General features: G+C 47.4%; 1 protein-coding gene across 6 annotated transcripts in view; it reads right to left on the bottom strand.

The window, feature by feature from the left end:
* Positions 1-26,994, bottom strand: part of LOC119465735 (prolyl 4-hydroxylase subunit alpha-2) — a 253,637-nt gene that overhangs the window by 68,440 nt on the left and 158,203 nt on the right. For 5 of the 6 annotated variants that reach the window (XM_049657516.1, XM_049657514.1, XM_049657517.1 and 2 more), the window contains exons 6-11: positions 18,650-18,753; positions 15,297-15,467; positions 13,405-13,581; positions 12,947-13,021; positions 5,706-5,768; positions 475-543 (exon numbers count right to left, since the gene is read on the bottom strand). The exons of the other annotated variant lie outside the window; for it this stretch is intronic. In XM_049657516.1, the coding sequence (XP_049513473.1) occupies positions 475-543; positions 5,706-5,768; positions 12,947-13,021; positions 13,405-13,581; positions 15,297-15,467; positions 18,650-18,753 (659 nt within the window). The remainder of the gene's footprint in view (positions 1-474; positions 544-5,705; positions 5,769-12,946; positions 13,022-13,404; positions 13,582-15,296; positions 15,468-18,649; positions 18,754-26,994) is intronic. 6 annotated transcript variants of the gene reach the window in all.

Below are 26,994 nucleotides of genomic sequence, written 5' to 3'. Positions count from 1 at the left end.
CATTGTGGAGAGTGCGCACCCTGGTCCAGTAGCATACGCTCCACTTGCATATTCAAGAAAGGCTGCTACCTTAAAATTTCACGCTTTGCCGACATAGGAAATAAGCGCTACATGCTGCGATTACTTGAAGCTTAAAATTGTTTTGAAAAGGCGATCGGAAAGAAACGCACGCAGCGCTATGAATGAAACTCGGTGCTTTCACGATATGCAAATGTTAGAGAAAAAAACAACAGCACGGAATTTGTACAGATGACTACAATTTCTGCGAGCATATTTTAGTTGATGTTAAATGTAACGTTACTTCATGCATTTCTTCGAAAACATTTCTCAGTTCTGCGGTTTTCAATTTATTTCCGAAGACATTTGACAAGTTTCCAGATCTACGAATATTCTCCTCTATGAGTCCGGGTGTGTTGCAAATATTTTCGTACGACCTTTTTGCCACGTAAAATAGAATAATCAATTGACCCTTACCCTTCGCGGAGAGACAGCCGCCTTGGCGTAGGGGAACGCAGTCGAACCTCCCAAACTCACGTCTGAAAGCTGTTATGGTAAAAAAAGAGGATTTATTACGGCAGCACAGTTGTAACGACCATCAAAAAGCGAGGACCACATTCGCGAAAGAGCCGAGAGAGAAGCGAGAATGGAAAATGGAGATTAAGTATTTACTACCACTGGTAGAAACGGTGCATCAAACGAAACATTATACCAGTCATTAAAGCGATTAACAATGGTAGGACAAGGAATGTCGCGGCAGCCAACCTTTTGAAAGCAACTGCTCTCCTTAACAGCGTTTTTATCTACGCGTAGCTCACTCTTCCCCACCCTGAAAGTGGCAAGAGGGGAGGATAGGCTGACACGTAGAGTAGCATGATAAAAAAAAAAGAAAAAAAAAGAAATCGGCAGCGACACTTAAGACTGCTTACCTGTGGGATTGCGAAAGAATTGTACCATTTGTAGACCTCGGAACATCGTGAGCGCGCTCATTTTATACACATGACGTGGCGCCGCCTCCTCCGCATTGTCTGCACCGTCACGTGACCAATGATGCACGCACTAGGCCACACCTTTAGTCAGTTAGATGGCTGCGACGTGACGCGTGCAATCACGCACGCACTATAGCAGACATTTTGTAAGCCAGAACCGTGGAGCCGCCGTGGCGTCGGGGAGGCGTGCTCGTCTCGCCCCCCGGAGGCCCGCTTTCGATTTCTTCCAAGACCGAAATGTACCAAATTCTCTTTCAAAACCATTATTTTCATTGTTTACAGGAACCTCTCTGAGAAATGTGACGTCAATCCGAGCATTTTTGACGTGCTTTTACTCTTTGCGGCGTCGGCCATTTCCGGTACCATCTTCCGGTCACGCCGACTGATTTTCGCGTAATGGGGCATGCAGTGCTTTCGCAAATAAAGAAAACTAAAAGGGGGGGGGGGGGTACTTTGGTGTTGACTTGCGATAGATATGGCACAGGTAGGTGTACCGCTGGTTCTTTCAACAGCAGTACCCTTACCTCACAACCGGGTATAACCAGCAGCAGTACCCTTCAATGCTGGAAAGCATGGGTAATGTTGTCGGAAGAACCAAGTGCACTACACCCCGGCCTGTTCCATCTCAGTCACAACTAAACAACAAACACCGTTTTCTGTTCCTTTTTTGAACACTTCGACTTCCCTCATCCTAGCCCACGCACAAGCCTATTCTGCCCCTCTTCCCCCTTTGAGTGTGGCGGAGCGGGATGATGATGAGGATAATGTATGGGGTTTTATGGAGCAAGGGCCAAAGAGCGCCACGGGGGAGGGGGAACTACGCGTGCCCAAAAACGGTGCCAAGGAAAACAGTCGCTGCCCTGAAGAAGGCAGGTCCCCATGTCGAAACGTTGGCTCGAGTGGCATCTCTTGTTCGCTCAGTGCTCATTCCTTGAAGCATCCATCTTCCTGTGAACTTCTGTCTTGTTTGAAGTCTTTAAGGAAGTATAATGAGTTAGCTGTTCCTCTTTTCGCATGCACTTTGACTTCCTCACCACCAAAGTTATTCATCTTTAACAAAGTAAGTTGAGGTATTTTAGGGAGCAACTACTAGAGGCTTATGTTACGCAGACATTAATGACAAAGAAATCTGAGCTCGGCCACTGATGATGGAGCCCAATATTCTTGCAGACGAGTTGTACTTAGGTTGCGCGCACTCAAGAACACCGTGCCCGAAGTAATACGAAGAGCATGTAAAGATTACTTAAAAACGTCTGCTCAAGCTGTACCATATAGACAGATCAATATAATAAAGACAGACTGAAATTGCGCTCTTCTCGGAACCATCGGAACTGAAAACATTAGAAGATTCCAATCCTCCTTTTCTCTTGTATTTTCTTTTTGCGGTGCAAATTTTGAAGCGACAAAAGATCATGTGGGTCATTTGAGATATGATACTTACGCGCTCACGAACGCTAAGAACATTGACGTATCTCCGAACTGCATTTGCCTTCAATTTTATTTTTCTGCAGCACAATATTTTCAGAATCGTGGGGAATTAAGCAATGTAACTCTAGTTTCCCAAGAAAACTGGTATGACTAGAACAACGTGCTTATTCTAGGACACAACAATTAGAAAATGTTGAGCCATTACTGGCACTAAAGTCGTTACTCAGGTCCGCCATAAGGGTCACGCGGTGAACTGTTCATTTAATTGCAACAGCATGGTTTTGAACGCGATAGCGTTAAGGGCCCCGTGTCGCAGAAAATCCGGCGTCGGCGTCTGTGTCGGCTTCGGCGTAAGCATGGGCGTCTGGCGGAAATAATCATGCCAAACCACATCATTTCGAACCACCCCGACCAGGCGGGCCCTTTGTGTGGCGCAAGGCGTTAGTGAACAAAAATTGAATTTCTCAGAGTAAAATCCGTCAGAAAAATTGTTAAGTATGGCTTAACCACAACCTACAGACGCGATAGCGTCGGATTGTAATTTGAATATACGAGAAAAATGCCTGATAAGCAGCCAGGAATCTTTAAATGCTATCGCGTTCTACTCTTAAAAGCGAAACTTAAGCGTCCTCCAATTCTGATGGTGTTTCGCTGTACTTTGGTTCTAGCCAACATTGAAGGAAATGTTGAAAACCGAGCCTTTCTAAATTTTGATTGGGTCCCATGTCGCAGAAAATACGGTGTCGATGTCGGCGTCAGCGGCGTCCAATAACGCTATCGCGCTCCACTCTTAAAGGCAATGCTTAAGCGTACTCCAAGTTTTTTTCTTACTATTACCCTTCATACTAAAAGACAATATATCGCTTATTTGTGTTTTTTTTTTGAAGAAGAAGGCTTTGTAGCAGCACGTGCTTACTCTAAGAAAACTAGGTACTTTTCTACTCGGGCGTGACTCAATTGTGTATCACACGCATGTTGTCTAGGAGAAAATGTTGCACCGTACACAATTACGGCCTTGTTTGCAAGGATATTCGGCGGAAAAGAATGACATCATTAAGCAATGACTACACTAAGTGATGAGCAACACGAGAACAAGGTGAAGGCAGGAGCAAACGTTTCGACCGACAAGTGGACTTGTCTTTTGCAAGGCGTTATATTTGACGCCTTGGACAGAAAAAAAAAGCGAATTCTAGTGTCCGATGTAGTGACATGAATTGCGGTGCTAAAATGTTTTTGAACTGAATTGAACTGAAAAAAAATGATAGCCAGAAATGTTGAATTAGGAATTGTGAGGTGAAACATTCGCATGATGGTTCGAACGTTTGTAGAACGTCGAAATTTTAGCCTTGCGAAGAAAACGAAACCTTCATTGTTGTGCCGAATGATAATTAACAAACTTACTCCTGAATTAATTAACAAAGACGAAACATTGACCGCGCACGTGTACCCTTCTCCTTCCCACTCCCGAATTTCTCCAAATCAGGATGCGCAGCATAAAGCGACGTGCCACAACACTCGCCTGTCCAGTGACCCCCTCCCCTGTCGAATGACCCCCCCCCCCCCCCCCCCCCCGCTCAAATATCTTCCTGGCTACGTCACAGAAAGGTATCGTTGCGCATTAGCGGCGGCAAAGGAGACTGTTTTTCGTATTCCATAATGCACGGTGACGTGCGTAACGTCTCCAATTTTGTATTCAAGCTTATGGTTGTTAATGCTGTGCCAGGAATTTCACCTGTTGGAGCAAAAGAACTCTATCGGCACGCACACTCATTGGAGGTGTTTGCACATGTTTTCCACTGAAGTGGACGTTCTGTGTCTTTCGAAATCAACATTTGCCAGCACAGAAAAAAAAAAACTATTGTCTGTGCATTTGCTGGAGGCACATTGGTAGAAAATTAAAAGCAACCGCAGTTTGCATGTGTAATTTATGTTCATGCAACAAAGGATTAACATGCGCATGTATCTTGTTTTGCAGCTACTCTTGTGACATCTGTATAACGCCGAAATTTATCCCACTCAATAAACTGTACAGGAAAGCAATCCGTATGTCCCCTTTCAGCACCCACACCCCCACCCCCCATCCCCGGCTCCCCCCAAGAAAAGAAGAAGAGAAAAAGAAACAGAGTAGCTGATAACCAAGCTAAGACCGTGTGTTAATTGGAAGCCCCTCTTAATATCCCGGCGTTTTGAGGATTGAGGTTTTCACATTTATAAATGAACTGGGTCATGGGGTTCAAAACACCCAAGCACCACTTTCATCATTGGGACTTCGGTGCTTTTCAGAACTAGTTTTTTACGGCTCGTTCACGTCTTAGCTAGATATTCAAAGCTAAGTTATAAAGGAATGAGGAACCGCGTCATTATTTTCCCCACGGCCGCCAAGGCGAGCTTTTTCGATCTGGTGTAAGACCGGAATATCCTTCGTAACTACAAATGCTAAACTCGACGAAGGCATACAGCAACACCGCCAAGTACGAAATAAATGTACATATTTCACACGCACTGAAATACATTTCATATTAGAAAGTGTGAGTTCGAAAACTTCTTACAGTAAGCTTCTTAGCGATCAACTGATTAAAACTGATGTAACCCGGTAATCCATTTACGGAGCACCGGGTTACACTGTAACCAGTAATCCATTTACGGTAATCCATTTACGGTAATCCATTTATGGTAATCCATTAACGGATTACCCGGTTGCAGGAGCCGTGGTCGGCAGCAGCAAATCCGGTAGCGACATCTTGTGACGCTTTGTCCAACTAAAATGAATATAAATCATGTTTGTGTTAAGAAAGTATTCTCGTCGACGGAAAACCATAAAAGGACGGAACGTTAACGATTATGTAACTATGACCAATGTTTGGCACCATTAGTTAAGTAGAATACGGTAGGTCATCGCCATATTTGCCTTGTGCGCGCCGTGGTGTTAAATTCTGCGTCACAAGTTGTCTCCACCAGCGTTGTGGCCGCCGTACACCTCTCTCCGGTAACCCGATATTGCGCGAGCGGTAATACGTGTACGGACAAACTAAAACCCTCTATTAAATAATTTTGCTCAGAAGCATGCCGGAGTTTAGTCATTGTGTTTGGCTGCCGCTGTGTAGGCGAAATCATAGAAAACCGGGAATTCACAACCGGAATGCTGTCTTTTTTTTTTCTTAAGCTCTAAAAAAAAGCTAGCAAGAAAGAAAAATACTTTGCCAAGACTGCGAGAAAGTGAACCGAACGGCACACTTTTACGCCACGAGTCACGCATGTGGAGCAGTGCGAGGCTGGTTGCCGTAAACTCACGTAGAACATGAAGGTGGCGATGCGGTCTCCGGTGAACTTCTCGTCTTCGTCTACTTGTTCTAGCTGTGTGAACCGGGTGGAAAGAAGAGAAAAGTTAGAAAACATTCGTCGGCCCTTCCACTACGCGAAGATGGATGATAAGCGAAGCTTGTCCCTTTGTATACTTAACCATCCCTTTTGCCATCAACTTTGTGTTTAATGGAATGTGCCCTTGTTATTAACGAGATGTGTATTGTGGGTATACTTTGACATCAATGAAGACAAATTGGCAGGGAAACACATGTTTATTGAACATCGAAAGCTTCACCAGTCAATGTTTTTGCAAGTTAGCAGAGTAGCCTTGTGATCGCTGTGGTATACTGCAAGGGAGTTGGGCAATACGGGTGATGGTCATTACGGTCGTCATTACTGATGAGGGACAAGTTGTAGAATCACAAACGCTTGCGTTCGGTGGTTGCTCGGTGTCAGTGGTTAGCAGCATCCGCCTGCCATTGCCGCTTGCGATTCTTCAAAACTAAGTTGCTTTCAAAATTAAATCTGTTCGTCACGTAAGACAATGAATGGCTTATACCCCCTTAAACAATGGCTCATACCACCGTAAACGCGGCCTCCCCATTAAGACTGACAGAACAGAAGCAAAATTCTACGCTGTAATGATGAGCGGCAATGGAGCCAGCTGTGGAAGAAGACGACGAATGCGTGATCAGTGGCACTAGCGCGTTCGCGTGGTAGCGGGGCCAAGGGACCAGCTGTGGAAGAGGACAACGAAGCTCGAGCCATTGCTGATGATGATTGTTTCCGCGAACAGAGACGGACGTTCACGCTAGACATAGACAAGCTTCGCTTGTAAAAGGACACACACGAAAGCGTGTTAGCTTCATGCAGACGCTGTCCCGCACGCCATAATGAAAAACAAAACGGTCACTCCGCTGAGCGCGCGCATTCACGTTTGGGGTCAATGACGAAGAAAAAGAACCAATGGACAAGTAGGCGAGGAAAAGTGGGTACGTGCCAAGAGGTCACAAGGATCTACATCTACATCTACAAGAGGGCTTCAGCTTGACTAGGCATCGAAGTGATCCTCTTGTTCCGTATCCGAAAGGGGGATTGGCCGCAATTTAACTGCTCGTAATGCTTTGTTTCTTCTGTAGGCATGCGTGTGTGTTGTTGTTTATTTCTTTCCAGGGACTGTTATTGCTGGTCTCCTGTCCCGGCAAGGGCTCGCGCTGATCAGCTAGCCATCCCACTGAGTCGGTGCCCCTGGAGTGTTTCTTTCCGAATAGAGTAACTACCTTGACTATATGACGCTCGTTCCTAAAGATGGTGGTTGTATTCAGTTGACCGAATGAGAAATGTTCCAGGAGGAGCTGCGTGGTATAACCTAACACCTAATTGATATCTCGGAGGTGCGGCGTTTTGGCAAGACTGGTATTCTGTGTAAGTTATCTAATGCTCAGTGCCTCATTGATTTGCTTAACTGCACGAGATTCGCTAGCATCGCGGTTCATGCTTTCATGCCTCCTCATCTCGCATGCGTGAAGGGCATTGTTCGTGGGGTACCCACCGATATAACTCCTGAGGCCTTCTTGACGATGCTCTCTCCGACTGGTGGTGTATCTGTTTACCAATGCGAAAGGTCGGTGGGTGATAACCTCGAGTTCCAACTGAGAGCGTTATCGTATCTTTCGCCAGTTTAACGCGCCCGTCTGAAGTGAAGGCATGGCCGTATTTGTTCCGCGTGGAGACCTTTACACCTAGACCATTGCAATGCCGAAACGGCTGGAGATTTGGGCACAGTGCTAATGCCTGCAGATCTTCAGTGAGATACTGTAATTGTGGCGGCTCTCACTCCACATCTGCCTGTGATGAAGACACACAAAGGTGTTGCTTGTGCGATGGATCTCATATTGCTACGGATACTAACTGCCCCGCGCGAGGCCATAAGATGCAGGTGTTTGAGATGGCGGAGAAACATCATTGTTCCCGTGCGGAAGCAATAGCAGCAATTAAAGAGCGTCAAGTCGGTTACGCAGCCGCTGCGTCCCGTCAGTCCACATCTCTAGAAGCCACAGTTTTGGCCGCAGTAGCCGTCCTATTGACTAGGCAATCTCAATAGTTAAGGAGCGAACTCTTTAACACCTTTGCCGAATGAATAACCAAGATGCTGACTGCCAAATTCAACAGCCTCCTCCATTCGCACGCTGCTGCTGCTGCTGCGGCCCCCATTTCAACTAGCATTCCCGCACAACATTCTCACAAATCAAACTTTGACAGTCCGGCAGAAGTTGAGTCTGGTACCTCAGTGTGTTCTCCGCTATCAGCAACTGCGGGACCTAGCCACTCATTGAGCCCACTGAGTTTACGGTTATGTCTGGCAGCTCTCCGTCAAACTCATCTTGGTGGAATGAAGCATGTAGACGGGATTATGGGCGAATAAAAGCAGCATGGAAAAATCTCAAACATAATGATTCACCGAAAGATTGGTTGGACTATAAATTCTATGTAGCTGTGTTTAGAAGAACTGTGGCGATAGCTAAAGATGAAGAAAAAAATAGACTGCATTCATTGTTGTTGAAACCAGAAAGAAGACCGGCACTTTTTAGGTTTTCACGGAGCAAAAAAGCTGTTCGACAGTCCGCATGGTCAGATTATATTGTTCTATATACATCCCAAAAAAGCGGTGGATTCACTAAATGATATCGCGAAAGGACTTGCAGCACGCTTTTCTTCGCAGTGTCCCAGACCTAGTGGGTGTATTAGTTCGATATCTGAGTTTGTAGAAGTTACCGTGACAGAAACATTCGATGTCATCTTAACTGCACACATCTTAACTGCACACAATTGGCCCCTGGACCAGACTTTATCACAATTCTTATTTTATTTTTATTTTATTTACAAATACCTTACAGGTCTCATCAGAGGCATTGTGTAAGGGGGGTCAAATACAAATGTCAATACATATTAGGATAACAATCAATAACCATAACTGCACGATAGAGGTAAGTACAAAACTAGCGGTCATACATATATATAAGATTACAAGATATTGCAATTCGGAAATGATGATATGAAGTACAAGCTATGATTATACTATTGTTTAACTCTTTCCCAAACTGAGCTCATGAATGTAGTTAGCTGTTCACTAAATAATAATGGTTTCCGACCTCTTGGAAAATTGCAAAAAGTTGTCTTTTTATTTAAAAATCAGAACCTCGGTTATGTCTTGGACAACATTTGGCCAATTGCCCTTACATCGAATCTATTTAAAGTTGTAGAAGAAGTAACACATGCCCGGGTCAATGAATTTACTTCTTCTTGTGGTATTCTGTGCTCGAGACAAACATGATTCAGGCCTCAATGTTCCATATGGTCAGCTTTTAGACTGGGGATGCTTAGGAGTGAAGATCAACGGCGAATATCTCGGCAACCTTCGGTTTGCAGATGACATTGTCCTATTCAGCAACAATGGGAACGAATTACAACAAATGATTGAGGACTTTAATCTAGAAAGTGTAAGAGTGGGGTTGAAGATTAATATGCAGAAGATAAGCTAATGTTCAATAGCCTGGCAAGGGAACAAGAATTCAGCATCACCTGTCAGCCTCTAGTGTATGTAAAGGTGTACGTTTATAGAGGTCGATTACTCGCAGGGGACCCTGATCATGAGAAGTAAATTTACAGAAGAATAAAATTGGGTTGGAGTGCATACGGCAGGCATTGCCAAATCCTGACTGGGAGCTTACCACTGTCGTTGAAAAGAAAAGTGTACAATCATTGCATTCTACCGGTGCTAACATATGGGACAGAAACTTGGAGGTTAACAAAGAAGCTCGAGAACAAGTTAAGGACCACACAAAGACCAATGGAACGAAACAGGTTAGGCCTAACGTTAAGAGACAAGAAGAGAGCTGGTGTGGATCAGAGAGCAAACGGTGATAGCCGATATTCTAATCGACATTAGGAGGAAAACATGGAGCTGGGCAGGCCATGTAATGCGTGGGATAGATAACCGGTAGACCGTTAAAGTTATAGAATGGACACCAAGAGAAGGGAAGCGCAATCGAGGACGGCAGAAAATTAAGTGAGGTGATGAAGTTCGGAAATTTGCAGGCGCAAGTTGGAATCAGCTAGCGCAAGACAGGGTCAATTGGAGATCGGAGGGAGAGGCCATTGTCCTGCAGTGGACATAAATAAAGGCTGCTACTGCTGCTGCTGATGATGATACAAGAGCCAGGCACTCACGTTCTGTAATAGAGTAATTTCGCTCCGAGGCAGACAGCAGCCTGCTGGCATAAGCGATGACGCAGTTCGCTCCACGTTGACGCTGGGCCAAGACGCGCCTAACCCGTACCTGCTCGCGTGAGTGCGGACTGCGGTTGGGGCCAAAATGGGAGGAGTTGTGAGGAGGGCGGTCAACTCGGAAAAAGCCGCAGTTTGTGCAGGCCCGCAGGTAAAAGGGGCGTCTTTTAAGATGTGTGAGCGGTTTCGCAATCACTGCAAAGTTCCTCACAAACCGGCGAAAATAGGAGCAGAGCCCCACAAAGCTGCGAACATTTTTGGCGGACTTGGGCACAGGGAAGTCTTTCACGGCTCGAATCTTCTGCGGGTCAGGGTGTACGCTGGCAGCGTCCACAATATGACCAAGCATCGTAATGCGGCGACGGCTGTAACGGCACTTCGACGAATTTAGCTGAAGTTCGGCACGGCGGAACACGTCAAGAATTCGCGGAGAGGAGCTCGAGGTGGGTATCAAACGTAGGCGGAAACACAATTACATCGTCTAATAACACAAGCATGTACACCACTTGAACCCATGAAGCAGAGAGTCCATCATTCGTTAGAATGTGGCTGGAGCAATACGCAGACCAAAAGGCATGACCTTGAACTGGTAAAACCCGTCACGAGTTACAAAAGCCGTTTTCTCTCTGTCCATTGGGTCCACAGCAATCTGCGAATATCCAGATCTGAGGTCGATAGAAGGAGGAGTAAGCGGCACCATACAGACCGTCGAAAGCGTCATGAATTCGCGGCAACGGGTAAGCGTAAGCTCTTCGTAATGTTGTTCAGGTGGCGATGTTCCACAGAAAAGCGCCACGATCCATCCTTCTTTTAACGAGAACAACAGGGGAAGCCCAGAGACTAGAGGATAGCTCGATAACGTCCTTCTCAAGCATGTTGTTGACTTTCTGCTGGATGACGCTTCGCTCAGACGCAAGACACACGATAGGGGCGTCGGTGAACAGGGCTGTGTATATCCGATGGGCGACTACGGTGGTTTGGCCCAAATGCCGATTGCCGAAGTCGAAAATATCTCGATACGACTCGAGAATACGTCCGAGGGCTTCAGTGTGCTCAGGCGGAAGGTCAGTGGCGATCATGCTGCGAGTTTCGCAGCCGCCACAAGATGGCGTCAGAGTGCCCTTCTCAATACATGTAGCATCCAGTTAAAAAGCATCTAGCTGATAGTCTTGCAGGGGGCAAAGGTGGGCTACGGAGAGCCCCTGGGGAAGTACTGTTTGAGGTAATGCTCAGGACCGTGTAGGGTGCAGCGACACCATGCGTGAGCAGGACGTCAGTAAGAGGCGTCACGTAGTAGGAGCCATCGGGAACAGCTGGCGAACATGACAATTTGACATACGTGAAGATTTTAGATGGTAGGCGAATAAAGTCACTGCAGTGTCAGCACGTCGGAGGAGGTTGGTGCAGATGATTCGGTGCGAGGCTGAAAGCGGTTTGGAGTACGGTAGGGACCAGAGTAAGTGGGAAAGGGGCTAGTGGGGTGACAGGGCTGCGGCAATAGCGAGCAATGTATCCAGCTCGGCGTTAAAAAAGCATGATTGGCATTCATTCATCCTTGGATGAATGAACTTACGAGTATGACGGATCGTGCTTGGGGACAAGCACAATGCGACAGTCGCGGACCTAACCGGAAATGAAAGTTCTCAGAGCATGCGTCAAATAGAGACGTGAAAGTGGCACCAATATCTGCCTAGAAGGTTAAATAAAACTCAACGGGCAACCCGTGCGGCCCGGGGACCGAGCCACGCTTCACGGAAGATAATACCGCCTTCACTTCATTAGCTGACTGCCTTGCACAAATACGATCAGCCAGTTCGGGTGAAAATTTGTAATCATTCCCGCGAGAATGTTGCAGGAATTTGCTGGACACCACGACGAATGTTTCAAAAGATTTTTGTTTCACAAGGCTCATAGATTAACCAGCGTGGTACATAGGAAGTTTGCAATTAATAAGGCTACTATCGTGTTTTATATATGCTTCTCGATGGTGATTTTTTTTACTGTATAGCCGCAGAGTACCTAGACCCATACATATTTCGGAGGTATCGCGCTTTTTCTGGCGTGGAGCGTCGATATTGCTCGCCGAAGAATTTTCACGCCTTCTTTAAATTCACAAAATTCATCCAATCGTAAAACTCGCAGTGATTTCGTAGTTACCATATAAAAACAGCTGGACAGTAAGCGTGATAGCCCATGCAACGAAGTCCAGTGTAATATACGGTAGTCGAACCTTAGGTTACGGCACCTGGCATACGGCCTCGGTTATGCCCTCTGGGCTTACACGGCCAAACTATGGTTTCCTTAAAATAATGTATCATGCCTACATTCATATATGTCATATTGTTGGTCACTCGCCATGGTAACGCCGGCCGTGGCTTCGACGTTGCGCTGATAAGCTCGAGGTCGCGGGTTCGATCCCTACCGCGGCGGCCGCATTTAGATCAAAGCGAAATGAAAAAAAGACGCTCATGTACTCAGATGTAGGCGCACGGTAAAGAGTCCTAGGTGGTCAAAAAAAATTTCAGAGGTCCCATTACGGCCTGCGTCATCATGAGATCTCAATTTTGTCACGTTACACCCTATAAGTATTTTAAATATTGTTGGTGTCATATTTTCAATCAGAAACACCCTAATTGCTTCCCTATTAGTAGACTGTTAATGCGTAACTTTAGCGTGGTACCATTACCGTTACAGCGACCACTTCATCTCAACTGCGCACGTGTGGTAAGCCCGGTGCATGCGGAATAAACAATGCACATGGACATTTGGTGGCTGGCGGTAACGGTGCGACGGTAATGATATACTAAATTGCTTTAATTTTGAATTTTTGTTCTGCAATACGGCAGTTCTGTTTTCCTATCAGTTCTGAGGCGCACAACTTCCACTATGTTCATAATTTCGAGCACCCATATCGAGAACCTCCGTGGTCATCCTCAACTTACCTGTTCCTCAGTGAGTCCCCCCAATAGGTAGTCGTGGTGCGGTTCGTAGTGGCCTCCGGGTCCGTAAGAGTTGTACTGCTCGTCGCGAACAATGCGCAGGAAAAACAAAAGAAAGGCGAGATTGAGAACGCAAAGCGAGCCAGGCAGAGCGTGTAGCTTGCGAAGCTCGAAAGGATATACGTATACAGCCGGTACAGCATACAAGAACCCGCGTCGGATATAGAAGTGTTTATATAGAAGTACTAAGCTCGGATATAGAGATAAGCTACCCAGGAAATTTACCAGATATGCCGAAGCGTTTTTAAAGTCATGCGTAGATAAACCGCGGTATACGAGAACCTTAGGACTTCCGAAGGGTTTTGAGGAATTCCTTGGGCAGCCTCGCTGGTTTTGATGTACGAGTTGCTCGCATTCGCACACACATGTGAAAGTGTTTTTTTTTTTCAATAAATGCTCACCTGTATTATCTCGGAGTCTCCGGCCTCGTAGTCTGTGGACAGTCCGGTGAGCATGGCCACCCGTTCGTTGACCCTTTCCAGCAGCGGGTCGGTGTCTGGGCTCAACCATGCCACCTGACTGATGCGGCCGTGGGACACCATGGCCTCGGTCGTCTCGCGGACTGTGGCACGGGACAGCTGCGCAGGAAGAAACCCGATTTCACAGCGCTGTAAAAATCCGCAACGGTTTTCGCGTGGTGGTGAAGACGGCGTGGTGAAGACGGCGAGACGGCGTGGTCGGTATCGAATCCGAGTGCAACGAAAACGCGTGTCGGAGCCCCTGGCTTTGCCTTGAAACGTAAGTCATCCTCGTCGGATGCTTCGCAGGCGTCCTCGGAACCAAAAACAACGTCGTCCTCGATGCCACCGACTGCGTTGGATATGCAGCATTTTTAAAAGCTACTCTGCAAATCATCCAGACTAGTGCAGATTATTCAGACTATCCAGGTTCCAGACTATCCAGATTATCCAGACTAATTTGTAATTTATCCAGGTGCAACGGCGCTCGCTACAAAGGAACCCTGTCAGCTAGTGGTTTCTCGAAGAGTGTTAACATCGTTTATAGAAGAGCCTGACATCAGGCGTCGCACTTTGCAGGCGGATTTTACGGGCGTGCTCATTACTTCGTGACACAGAGCAACAGTGAGCGGAATTTTCATATGTAGAAGAAAGGAAATCCGGGAAATTGTTGCCTAAATATTCATTCATGAATTATGCAGAAGTTATGCATGAGTACATGTCCTGCTCATTTCTGCCTGTTTGAGAATGTCATTATACGAACCCGTCCTTTTTGTTTCAGACCTCAATTGAATAATGCGCTTAAGGTGCACGGCTGACAGCCGCCCCGAGGAATCTTAATTTCTGATAATTATAGAAGCAAGCAGCGAGTGGGATTACTTATGCCGCTCGCGTCACTGATGTATCAGCAAGGTCGCCTATAGTATGCTTTCTAATCATTTCTTTCAAGTGACGTAGTGACGGAGTAATAGCCTCGGTAAAGCAACTCCGGAACGAACTTTTTCTTTGCGATGCGGGAACACTGCGCAAAACAACATAAGGAATGTGGAGATTTGGCAGGTTAGGTTTGCACATTGGCGACACAAGCATGGCCAACTGACCTTTTCGGAACGCTCGCGTCTCCTACTGCAAGCCGGCCTCCGCTACAGTGTGATGACGAGCTATGACCGCTGGATACATGATAACAGATTCCACAAAACACTGCTTCGATTCACACACAACACAGGCCTCACAGCACACATATAATACACATATACACATCAAGAATTATGCCTTAACGGCAAGTCTTTATCGCAAAAAAAAAAGAAAACTGGTGACCTTTGATACAGACGGTGACCACGAAGCGTTTGAAGTAGTATAGAAAGCTCCTCGTCTGCTTTACCGACAAAACGCTGCGCATGAAACTGCAATGACAAAGATTTTTTCTGTAATGCGGGGAACAGACGGTTATTGATCAAATTATGGGGTATTACGCGCCGGAACCGCGACCTGATTATCAGGCGCTCGTTGTGGGGAATTCCGGAATAATTTGGATGGCATGGGGTTCTTTAACGTGCACATAAATCTAACTACACGGGTGGTTTCGCATTTCGCCCCCATGGAAATTCTGCCGCCGTGGCCGGCATTTGATCGCGCGACTTCGTGTTGGGCGACTAAGCCCATCACCATAGCCACTAAGCAACCACGGCGGGTCGAACAGATGGTTGATCTCATGGCATGGTCAGGACGCTTAGTGGGAAAAAAATTTGTCTCCGCTGGTCTTTATTAAGAAAACGAAACAGTGCTTCAAACGTGGGCGCGACGCTAACTCCGCGGAATACCAAAAACTGACTCACCATGGGGTCTCCTAATTTGCGGATTGCTCGTATCTCCTCGGGCCAGATGACGTCGTAGAACTGGACGATGTAGGGGTCTAGGCTCATGACCTCCATTTTGACCGGGCCAATTCGGAAGTACGGGTGCGGAACGCTCAGGTAACAGCGCAGGTCCTTCTCTTCGGTAGCATTCTGTGCACAGGGTTGGGTTGACGTATATACAATACATAAAGCATAAGCTCTGTTGCACGTATTCATGGAACAGAAGCTCTTGGCTATGGATGGACTCTGGCTGTGTACAATGTATGCTGTGTAGTTTTGTTTATCTCGGTTCAATAGCATACGACTACACACCTTTCTAACAGTTACACATGATAATCGTTTGCATGTCAAGAGAGTCAAGTGAAGGCTACAAAAAGTAAACAGAAAGGCAACAAAATTTTAGTAACGACATTTATAATGCATGATGAGGGCTGCGAAGTATAATCCTATAATATACATCTGCTACACAAAACACAGGACAGCAGTGGTCCTGTGTGGTGCTTATGCTCTTCGTCTGTCGCGCTTTTTAGAGCACAGCTCTTAGGCGCCCGTTTTTGCAGCGAGCGTCAGCGTTGTCCCTCGTAACCGAGCGAACAAACACAGCGAAGGATGAAAGTGAACGCGGAGCGCAGCTGGGGATGAAAGACGGCGATAGCGGCGAGAGCTAGAGCAGGAAAGTGGAAGAGTACGCTGCAGCGAAAAATTGCGGTGGAAAGGGAAGGAGGAGAGTTTAGTTTTGTCCCCCAGAAAGAAAAGGAAGGAAAAAAGAAATGTGGGGGTGAGCCCGCACCGCCATAAGGTATAATAGGCAAAAAGAGCCAATGTAAGCATAAAATAAAAGGGGTTATCATCGCCCGTAACCCCGCAAAATTTAGTGATACAAGCCAATAGGAGAGCAAAAAATATATTAGGAAACTAAGCCTACGACTGGAAGCGAATTAGAACAGGATCGACAGCAGGGAAATGGAAAGGACAGTGCGTGGCAACCGGGTTGCAAGCCCCAGAGAGAGATTAGAATTCTTGCATTCGGCAGTGACTCGCATTCACTGTGATCTGCGCGTTTATTGCAGCATGATCGGGTTGGGGAGTGGCAAGCTCCAGCAGAAGAGGCAGAGCGCTCTCTTGGTGTCAAGGTCCGCCGCCGGACGACAGAGTCGACCGAGGTGGCGGAACACGGGAATCACGGGCACGACCTGTAAACTCGAAAGGTGTAGGCGACCAGCGAAAGCGTGAAAAGAACAGCGTAGCGCCGCGCAAGACGGGCTTTGCCGCGACGATGGCTACGAGATGGCGCCAGAGTAGCGCGCAGTCGTCTGTTCACCTATGGCACGCGGCGAGCGCGTCCGACGATACCATACATGGAAACAAAGCGCTGCATGAGCGGCGGTCTTTCTTCGGAGGCTGCTGTGAATCGCGCCCACGCGTCACCCACGTGCTGCCTCTAGAGATCTGATTAGCGAGGCAGTCGCACCACACTTAGCTCCGTTTGCAACGTGCCGCACGAGACAGATTGTCCGCGTCAGCCAATATATCGCGAAATGAAAACACGTATAGAACTGAGCTCAAATTTCACATTAGGGAGCATCGTAATCGACGGTGAAGTTTTTTAAAAACTTCAATTAACAGAATATATGGCGGCCGCTGCTGGTGCGCCACGTCAAGAACGGGCTGGGCCAGGAGGCATGAGCCTATGAGGAGGCCCAGATCTGGGGCCTTCAATTACATTGGGACTAATAAATATTATTAATCGTCTCTCTCTCTACAATAAAGAGAGTCTAACGCGATCACTCTTTTCTCAACTATTCGTTGTTGAGAAGAGAGTGATCGCGTTAGATTTACAGCCCTTTTAACTAAAGTAAGCTTGACCATAGGCGGCTGCAGTAAATTGGCAAGAAATCTTTGTGTGGCTTTCGTGATCTGGCCACTCAGATACGATCCTTACTGGTAAACTTATTTACTCAGCTTCATGGCGTATTCGCTAAAAAATATTAATAAAAGTTGAAACAAGATAAAAGGCTCACAGGAGCAATGGAGACTTGAAGAACGAACGTATTGAAGGATCCTTGGCTGGACAAGGCCACTTCTATTCGTCAGGACAGCAATTTATTGGAACGTTGGCTACGCGGCTAAGGCTTCCTTTTGTTCAGCTGCCGCTGAGCATCAGTAAAAGTTAGTCGCATTATTTGCTTATATTTTTTTGAGCTAGTAATTTTTCCTAGTGAAGCTTACAAAGGAAAATAGAGCGAACACAGATAGTTACAGTGAAAAGTTTTGTTTTCCTTGTTAGCAACACCGACGTTTCGTGGTTAAGCAGGAGCGCTCAGAGTTGCTCGAGAGGTGCTCTCAATAGGGCACGCGCACGAGGGTCTGTACTTATATATAGTTGCGGTATATGGTTACCTGCATTGTTCAATCGAGGCCGGCGCAAGGTCCTCGCACTCTTGGTACACACTTTGCGGAGCGCTTCTGATCGATCCCCCTTCATTAGTTATACAGTAAGAACCACCAGCCGTTGAAACAGACGGCATCACGAAGAACCGACTTTGTATTTTCATATATTACAGCATTTAAACGCTGCAATTGAGTAATTGTAAGAGACTGTTGGCGAAATCGCGGCTTTGAAAGCATAAAATTTGCCTCGAACTCTATACCATTGCAATTGCCGCTAAAAACGTTACAGACAAACGGAGCAGCTTATAAGACAAACTTTTACTATACCTTTAAACAAGTCCTACCAAACTTTGGTTAAATAATTTACTGAAATCTCCTGAGCAACTGCCATCCCTAGATTTTTTCCCCACGTTTCTACCTCCTAAAATCAAATTGTGGAGTTTTACGTGCCAGAACCACGATTTGATTATGAGGCACGCCGTAGTGGGGGTCTCCGGAATAATGTGGATGACCTGGGGTTCCTTAACATGCACCTAAATCTATGTACACGGGTGTTTTCGCATTTCGCACCCATCGAAATGCGGCCGCCGTGGCCGGGATTCGATCCCGCGGCCACGTGCTTAGCAGCCCAACGCCACAGCCACTAAGCAACCAGGGCACGTGTTTCTAGCTCTTGTCATTTGCGTGGCAATAACGCACTGTCACTTGCGAAAGCGCGCTTTATTCCGTAGATATCCTTCTCAGCATTTATTATTGGCTGGCGCGAGTTGTTTAACTTGGTTACACTTCGCGAACTGATGATCACACTCCGGCCGGAGTGAACTGAATGTGGCAATGACACGGCGCTGATCATAATGACAAAAAGACGCAGAAAACGTGAATACCAAGGAAACCACGAAAAAAAAATGTGCACGCAACAAGAAAGTTTCTAAGCGACTCACCCGGATTTTTTCTCCGCGGCAGAGGTCATTGAAGGTCTCCAGGTATCCTTCGGCGAAGGGCCTTGTAAGGCTGGGCACCTTCGGGTTGGCTTCAGTTTCAGTTTCTTCATTGCACCAGTGCATGCGCGCGACAAAAGAAGCAACACAAACAGCGTAAGTTCAAAACACAACCGAACAATTTATTGGGACCGCGTAACTTATGCTCGCCTTTCCTTTTCGTTATTTACCGGGTGTTCTTTTATTGCGATAGCAATTATATGGACACTCAAAAGCAGATTTCTGCCGTCGGCGTCGCCGTCGCCGTGAGGTTCCGTATGACGTCATTTGGAGATGAAATCGTCGCCGCGCGCCGAACGCTGTATGTGCGAGTGAAAGGGCGCGAGGGGCGCGTCTTTCACGGGGAGTGAACGCACGGCGGAGAACAAACGCGCGTTCTGCGCCGTGCTCGCTTAAGGGCTGCAGAAGTAGGCGTCTCTTTTCTCCTTTACAATCACCATATATGTAGAGCAAACGCGCCTTCTTCGGACGCGCGAGAGGCCGTGGGGGAGGGGGAGGGAAGGGAGGCGACGTTTAGCTGCGGCACCAAGTGCCTATTTATATCAGAGGCTCCAGCAACAGTCACCAACGCCGCACGCATTTTGAGCTAACGCGGGCAAAACGCCGATGGCGTCGACAACAGTTCTGCGTGTTGTTGCTACCAAAGCCGCTCTCCTTACTTCGTATGACATTGCTGTGTTGCTATCGCATTCATTGCTTCGCCCTTAGGGCGAAACTGTGACATTTTTTTTCCTACACATGACCACTCAGTAGATCGCTGTTTCTTACATTGCTCTGCACTCTATCGTAGCCAATTTGTTGGAAATCACAAGTGTTTTTCATAGTTTGGTATGATCAGTTAGTCAGGGGCCGTTTGTTACAACATTTTATGGTATACCAGCGCGCAAGTTAAGGTTTTGAAGGCTAGCCTGATTGTTTCTCGATTTATAATACCGCTGACGTCTCTATTTATAGTGTTCTAAACCACATGTTCTCTTTATAGACTACTACATACGAGCTACGGGGCGTTAATTTTTAAGTTTTGCGGAATCCTTAGAAATCACCTGTGGCAGGTAGCATATTTCTTATCATTGAGCTGGGTTATTCGATGAGGCGGACACTAGTAGCACGAGAAACCGAAACGCATATTAAACTAATTAAGGAAAATTCACTGATTAACTTCTTAGTTAATTACTTTACGACACATATTGCTAGTTACGAATTGTAGCCGGTGAGCTTGTCAGGCGTATACACTTGGAATGAATTTCCAGAATGACACCAATTAAGACGTAAGAGCCATCAAACTGGCCGTAAAAATGCTCTGTTGTTCCACTTACTTTTTTTACCAAAATGCTGTTTTATATTTTGAAGCACATAAGTAACCGGAACGCCCATGTATTTCGTCCCACACTTTGGGAAAAAGTATGTCGAAACTTCTGTCATCCTTGTAGTTCATTTCAAGGGGATGCGTCTTCCAAACTTACCGGCTACCATTTGTAAATTGCAATGTGTCGTATACTAATTAACTGAGAAGTTCATTAGTCAATTTTTGTTAATTAACTGAATACGTGTGTCAATTTCGCGGTTTACTAGTGTCGTTTCTTCGAATAACCCAGCTCAACGATAAGAATTATGCTACCTGCCACGGGCGATTTAAAAAAATTATGTGAAGCTTAATTATGAACGCCCGGTACAGTGTTATTAGTCTAACCTTATTATGTGATAACTTCTATCGCTCTTCCTCCCTGCCCCTTCTTTTACATAACATCGAGATGTGAGGGCCTTTATATTTTCATCTTAGTACATCAACAACAAATATTTCTACGCTTGATGCGCGGTGTTCACTGCTGCGAATGTATGAATGAGTGGATTTGTGAATGAATGACATTATGAATAGGATGGATGTAATACGAACGTCCTCTTTGAAGTAGGGCGGCACCGAACTTTTTGTTGTCATTCTATTGTGTCTGTTTTATTTCTTGTTAAACTGGACTAAATAAAAAATAACATTTATCGTTGATTTCATAGCGTTTCCTTCCTGCGTTTGCACCTCCAGTCATTCTTGGCGGTGACGACCTGCTGCTTGAAAAGTACAGTTTTTCCACAAATGCGCATTGACGTCTGCAGTGATGCGCATTGCACTTGCTTCGCCCGAGCCGGTGCATCCACCAGTGAAAACACCAGTGATGCCACCATTGAAGACATGGTCGAAACCACAATAAGTGAACTCACGGATATTGAGTATGTCAAGTGATGTACATCGTTCAGTCAATCAAACGCGACACTCGGAGCGAATGTCTGCGGGTGCTTTTCGAGCAGTCGATGGACTCTGCGTATAGCGAGCTGATGAATTATGGTATGCGATAAAATTGAGGGCTTTTGAGATGCAATGTGACTGTATTTGGCCCCACAGGAATTGCCCAGCGTTTAGAGGTGGCTCAAAAAGCGCCGGCAGCCACGAAGTCCGGGTTTTGCGCTTGAATCGCTGAACACTGTACATATCTTAAGTTTGTACGTACGCTAACAATTTCCAGTTGTAAAATTGTATATAATTGTCATCTCTAACAATGAAATCACATTTAAATATTTCAGCTTCCCAACCTGTGGTTGTATGTTTCGCTTCAAAAACTCACCAGGGTTTCGTGAGTGGCCTTCTATACTGCTAAACAACAATGCTTCGCATTACATAGCGCTCAAGTGGAGTTGTGGCAGTCAAAGTTTTCACTGAGCGCAATGTAATTGAGTTTTACCTTTATTTTGTGCAAAAAAAGAAAAGGTGATGGAGGAAGCACCTAACGTGTAGAAAAAGGTCGTTAATAGAGTTACGTATGCAGGGTTCAATTGTTTTAAGCCGGGTCACGCATCTGCAGGCACGTGCAAGCGCGTGGAAGCGCATTTTCGAAGATAGCAACTACCATGAGCATGGATATGTTTTGCCTCTCTGTAATGCAAGTGCGGAACGCAACGGAGGTTGGGGGTGAGGGAGGACTTAGGAGAAGATAAGAACATCTTAGGAAGAGCGCCGGCAGAAATATTAAAAACTGAGGAGTTCCCGTTGTATATACTTGGCGTCAGCTGGCACTGTTAATAATATTAGGTAATTTTCTTCCGCTTCCGTGAATGAGTACGCCAGTTCCCTTATTCACAAACTCTGCACTAGTAGATTCTTGAAGGACAGACGTTTGTGTTAAACAGGGAATCTGTCCTGTTCTGCTTATTTCTTTTTTTGTTCCGTTTTGTTAATATCGGATTCATGCAGAAAGATATGTCAGCTACTCTATCCCCCTCTCTCTCTTCAACAGCAATATATATATTGTTACGTTGCGGAAGTCCCATATACAGGTGTATTTACAATATATACAAGACAGGCAATGATACATAAGCAAGATGGCTGGCGAGACTGATTCTACCTCCACACGTCAAATCGTCTTCTTCGGATTGGCGCTACTCTAGGTTGCGACGTAACATTACCCCCGCCTGCAAAGAAGTCGTCTCGGCGCTAACTATAAGGGAGGTGAACTGGCGGCAAAGTAAGGTTTCAGACGGGACACATGCACAACGTCAGTGGGGACACGCGAGTCCAGCGGAGCGATCTCGTAGTTCACATCGCCAAGCTGACGCAATATCGTGTAGGGCCCTGTGTAGCACGGCAGCAACTTTTCAGGCAAGCCGACGCGGCGACATGGTGTCCATAGGAGGACAACGGAGCCAGGAGGATATCGAATGTCCCGATGTCGGCTGTCGTACCGGATTTTCTGTGCGGTCTGAGACTCAGTGAGCCGGGAGCCGGCAATCTGGCGTGCCGTGTGAGCCCGGGCGAAGACGTCTTGATCATATTCAGTGGTAGTGTTCCTGGAGGAAGGAAGCAGTGTGTCAAAGGGCAAAGTAGAGTGGCAGCCAAACAGAAGGTAAAATGGTGAAAAACCAGCGGTCTCGTTACGTACGGGACCAATTATAGGCGAAGGTCACGAAGGGTAACGTGCTGTCCCGATCACTGTGGTTGTCGGAAACGTACATACATGTATAATTTCTGTCAACGTGCGATTGAGCCGCTCCGTGATTCCGTTTGTCTGCGGGTGGCAGGCGGCGGAAAGCTTGTGCTCGGCAGAACAGGAGCGAAGTAGGTCTTCAACAACGCGGGACAAGAAGGTGCCACCGCGATCAGTGAGGAGCTGCTGCGGTGCGCCGTGATGGAGGATGGCGTCATGTAAAAGGAAATCCGCCACCTCAGTTGCAGAGCTTGTGCGCAAAGCTCGCGTGATCGCCTACCGGGTCGCGTAATCAGTCGCGACAACGACCCACTTATTGCCAGATTTGGACGTCGGAAAAGGGCCGAGAATATCGAGACCGACGCGAAAGAATGGGTCTGAGGGCACATCGATGGGCTGAAGGCGTCCAGCGGGCTGCTCAGCAGGTTTTTTTTTTCTTTTTTTTTTGCGGCACTGACAAAGTGCACAGGTTGCAACGTAGTGGTGCACAGAGCGGCACAGGCGATCATAGGTGCGCGAAACGCTGAGAGTATCCTGCAGTAGGGGCGTCATGCAACTGCTCAAGAACTGAGGTCCGGAGATGACGTGGTAGAACGAGTAAAAATTCCGGTCCTTCAGGGCGTAAGCTGCGACTGTAGAGAACGTCGTCGCGGAGCACGAACATGCGCAGCGTGGGCTTCCGAATGTCCAGAATTGAGACGATCGATAACACGTAAGCAGTGATCACGCCGCTCTTCAGTTCGGATGTCGCGCAGATCAGAAATGGCCAGTACGCAAGAGTCGGTGTCATGTGCATCATCTTCAGGGCGGTCGACAGGATGACGGGGCAGGCAGTCGGCAGTCCTTGTGAGAGCGGCCTGACTTGTATAGAACAGCAAATGAATTTTCTTGGAGCCGTAGCGCCCATCTGCCCAATCGTCCTGTGGTGTCTTTCAGTAGTGAGAGCCAGTACAAGTCGTGATGATCGGTAACCACGTTAAATGTGCGGCCGTACAAGTGGAGGCAGACTTTGGCTGGTGGCCAAACTAACCCCAGGCAGTCCCGCTCAGTAATTGAAAAATTCCTCTCGGCGGGTGACAGGAGGTGGCTGGCGTATGCAATCACGCGCTCTGCGTTACGCTGCCATTGAAGGAGTACAGCCCCAGTTCCATGGCCACTGGCATCCGCGTGAATTTCAGTGGCGGCACATGGATCACATTGAGCCAGCAATGGGGGAGCGGTTAGCAAGGCTATGAGGGCGGAGAAGGCTTTGTTTTGAGCAAGGCCCCATGTGAAAGTAACGTCCTTCCGAAATAAGTCGGTGAGCGGGCGGGCGTTTCGGCAAAATTTTTGAACAAAGCTTTTTACATCTGCGGTGCAAGACGGAACAGCAAACTACTGAACAGCGCAAATCTTGTCAGGGTCGGGTTGAAAGCCAGCGGCAGTGTCGAGGTGGCTAAGAAGGGTAATTTTACGACGTCCGAAGTGACACTTGGATGACTTCAACTGCAGGCAGGCACGTCGGAAAACAGCAAGAATAGCTGACAGACGCGTGAGTGGACTCGCGAAAGTTGGTGAGACATCTATCACATCGTCTAGATAACACAGGCATGTGGACCATTTATAGCCGCGAAGTAAGGAGTCCATCATTCATTCGAAGATAGCTGGTGCATTACAGAGGCTGAACGGCATAACCTTGAATTAGTAGAGGCCGTCAGGTGGTACGAAGGCAGTTTTCTCATGGTGCATATCATCTACAGAGATTTGCCAATAGCCTGATTGAAGGTCTATCGATAAAAAGTATTGGCTCCATGCAAGACGTCCGAAGTGCCATTAATGCGCGGCAAGGGGTAGACATCCTTGCGCGTGATTTTGTTGAGGTGTCTGTAATCGACACAAAAGCGCCAACTGCCGTCCTTTTTCTTGACAAGGACAGCAAGGCACGCCCACGGACTGCAAGATGGCTCGATAACGCATTTAGTCAACATCTTATTGACTTCTCGTTGGATCACTTGTTGTTCAGCATGTGAAACATGGTACAGCCAGCAGCGTATCGGATTGGCGTCTCTGGTGCAAATGCGATGGGTTTTGTGGTCGAGTCCTCAATGCAGCGCCACCTCCGGGAGCTGCGTCGCTAGTTTTCCGGAGACGGGAGTCGGGGTAGCATCGGGGACGGCCGGTACGCGGCGAGGCTGCAGCGATAGGACGATGGTTGACGAGCTGGTGGCGCACAGGACTGGTGACGTCGAAATGAATGACGACGAGGGATTGTTACAAGGGGCACGAGCGTCATTGTTTGGCTGTTGCGGCTGAAATGAAGGCAGGTATCAACGCTGGCTCTGTTCGGGGCGATAATAACTGGTGAATGGCTGTCGCAGAGGGGAGGAGACAGTACAGTTGTTACAATGACGAGCAACGTGACCGATACGCTGGCAGGCAAAATAGATTGGCCGATCGCCTTCGGTTCGCTACTCGGCTGGATTTCGGTATCGGGCAGGATACCGCTGACCAGCCGATGGACAAGGAGCATGAGACAGTGGTGAAGCGGCAACGGCACATGCAGAATGAACTCTCAGATTAGCGAGTTCATCGCGGACTATTGCCTGCACAAATGGTGATGTAGGCAAGTTGTTCGGCTCACTGGGTCTGGAAAAAAAGGGATGCAGGAGCCATGTCTTCAAGTTTTCGCCGCATTGCTGCATGCCAGCACTGCGGCAAAAACGATAATTGTCCTGGCATGCAGCCATGCCTGACGATCCAGCCCAACAAGCGGCTGCCATGGTGCCACCTGTCATCCGGCATGGGCCGCGATGGTTCAAAGGTTCGGCTTCGAAGTTCAAGCATTGATGGAGTCGTACCCCGCAGCCTACACCAATTGTCAAGGTCTTTACTGACAGGATACGCAAGGAGCGAGACGTCGAGCTCGGTGCGGCAGTGAGAACCCTGTGAGCAGTCAGAACCGGCCCCGTGCGTAATAAAGTGTTGGTTATGCGCCTGACTAAACGGCACTTCTTCGTTGTGTATAATATGCTGGAGATGCGCCTGGCTAACCAGCACTTCTTCTTAATCGCAATATATGTGTATATATAAAATGTAGATTAATATAAAAAAGAAGGTTCTACGGGCGAAGAGTTCAGTAAATATAAGACTGCGTGGTGAAATTTCATTCGAGTCAGTTCCTGATGGAACACCGTTCTGACGACTAAACCGGAAAGCGAAGACAAAAATCACCAGCCCTTCTCCGGTCGAGAAAATGGGGCTAAGCGAAGCTTGTGGCAAGATGATGCTGTCGCATGCGTTGCGCTTCGTTTGTCTAAACCCAGGGTTAGCGGCTCTTCGCTGACGTTTGGCCTCAACATCGCGCTCCCGCCACTCGGGGTTCGCGGCTCTTCACTGACGTTTCGCCTGGGCTTCGGAAGCCCTCAGGCTAGAATCGGCACGTCGACGACGAGCCCTTTCCCCAGCGAGTTCGCGGTGCCATTGCACAAACGCAGCCTGCTCCTCTGCGGAACGCACCACGCGAGGCTTTCCGATTGGGTCGCCGAAACTGATCTGAGGCGAGGGAAGCCCGGCGGAGTGCGCGCCAACCCCCTTTCCTTCCTTCCTTTCCTTACGTATCCAATGCGGGTATGCACCACACGCGATTTTATTATCGTTAATCGTCACGTAACTGACGAGCATGTGACGTTATTATTGCGAAACCAGTCTGAGAAAAATGAGAAAAAAATTCCGAAGTTGTGTCCGTTAGCGCGGAATCGAACCAGGGACCCCTCGCTTCCGAGCGCGCGGCGTTAGCCCACTACGCCACGAAGCGGACATGGACAAACGCACCACGATGGCTATAAATACCCAACATTAACGAAACGCCGCGTTTCTAGCGCGTTTCTAACGCGTTTGTGCTAGCGCGTTTCAGCCCGTGTAAGAAGCTGGTGTAAGACGCTGTGGCCTCTCCACCTTACCTTCAACGCGTTTCGAACGCGCTGCCCAAAGCGGTGGCAAGTCAAGTTCAAGTCGAGGGGCGTTTATGAATACGGGGGGTATACTCTCTCAGCAGTCATGTGATGGCGTCGGCAAACGCGGTGCACGTTCCGGCATGTGTAAATGGCTGCGTAAGACGCTGTGGCCGCTCCCCCTTACTAGAGAGTACTGCACGTTTCTAACGCGTTTGTGCTAGCGTCCCCTTAAGCGGGAGATCCGATGATTCCCTCCGGAGCTTCGCCCACTCATCATCATTCACCTCGTGGATCTGCTGTCACTTTTTTATCGTTAATCGTCACGTAACTTACGAGCATGTGATGTTATTGATGTCATGACATATCAGTCATGTTAGTCATACATTCG

This window comes from Dermacentor silvarum, chromosome 10 (assembly GCF_013339745.2).
Source record: "Dermacentor silvarum isolate Dsil-2018 chromosome 10, BIME_Dsil_1.4, whole genome shotgun sequence".
NCBI lineage: Eukaryota > Metazoa > Arthropoda > Arachnida > Ixodida > Ixodidae > Dermacentor > Dermacentor silvarum.
The sequence above is the reverse complement of the archived record's forward strand: the minus strand, read 5'-3'. Positions and strand labels throughout refer to the sequence as shown.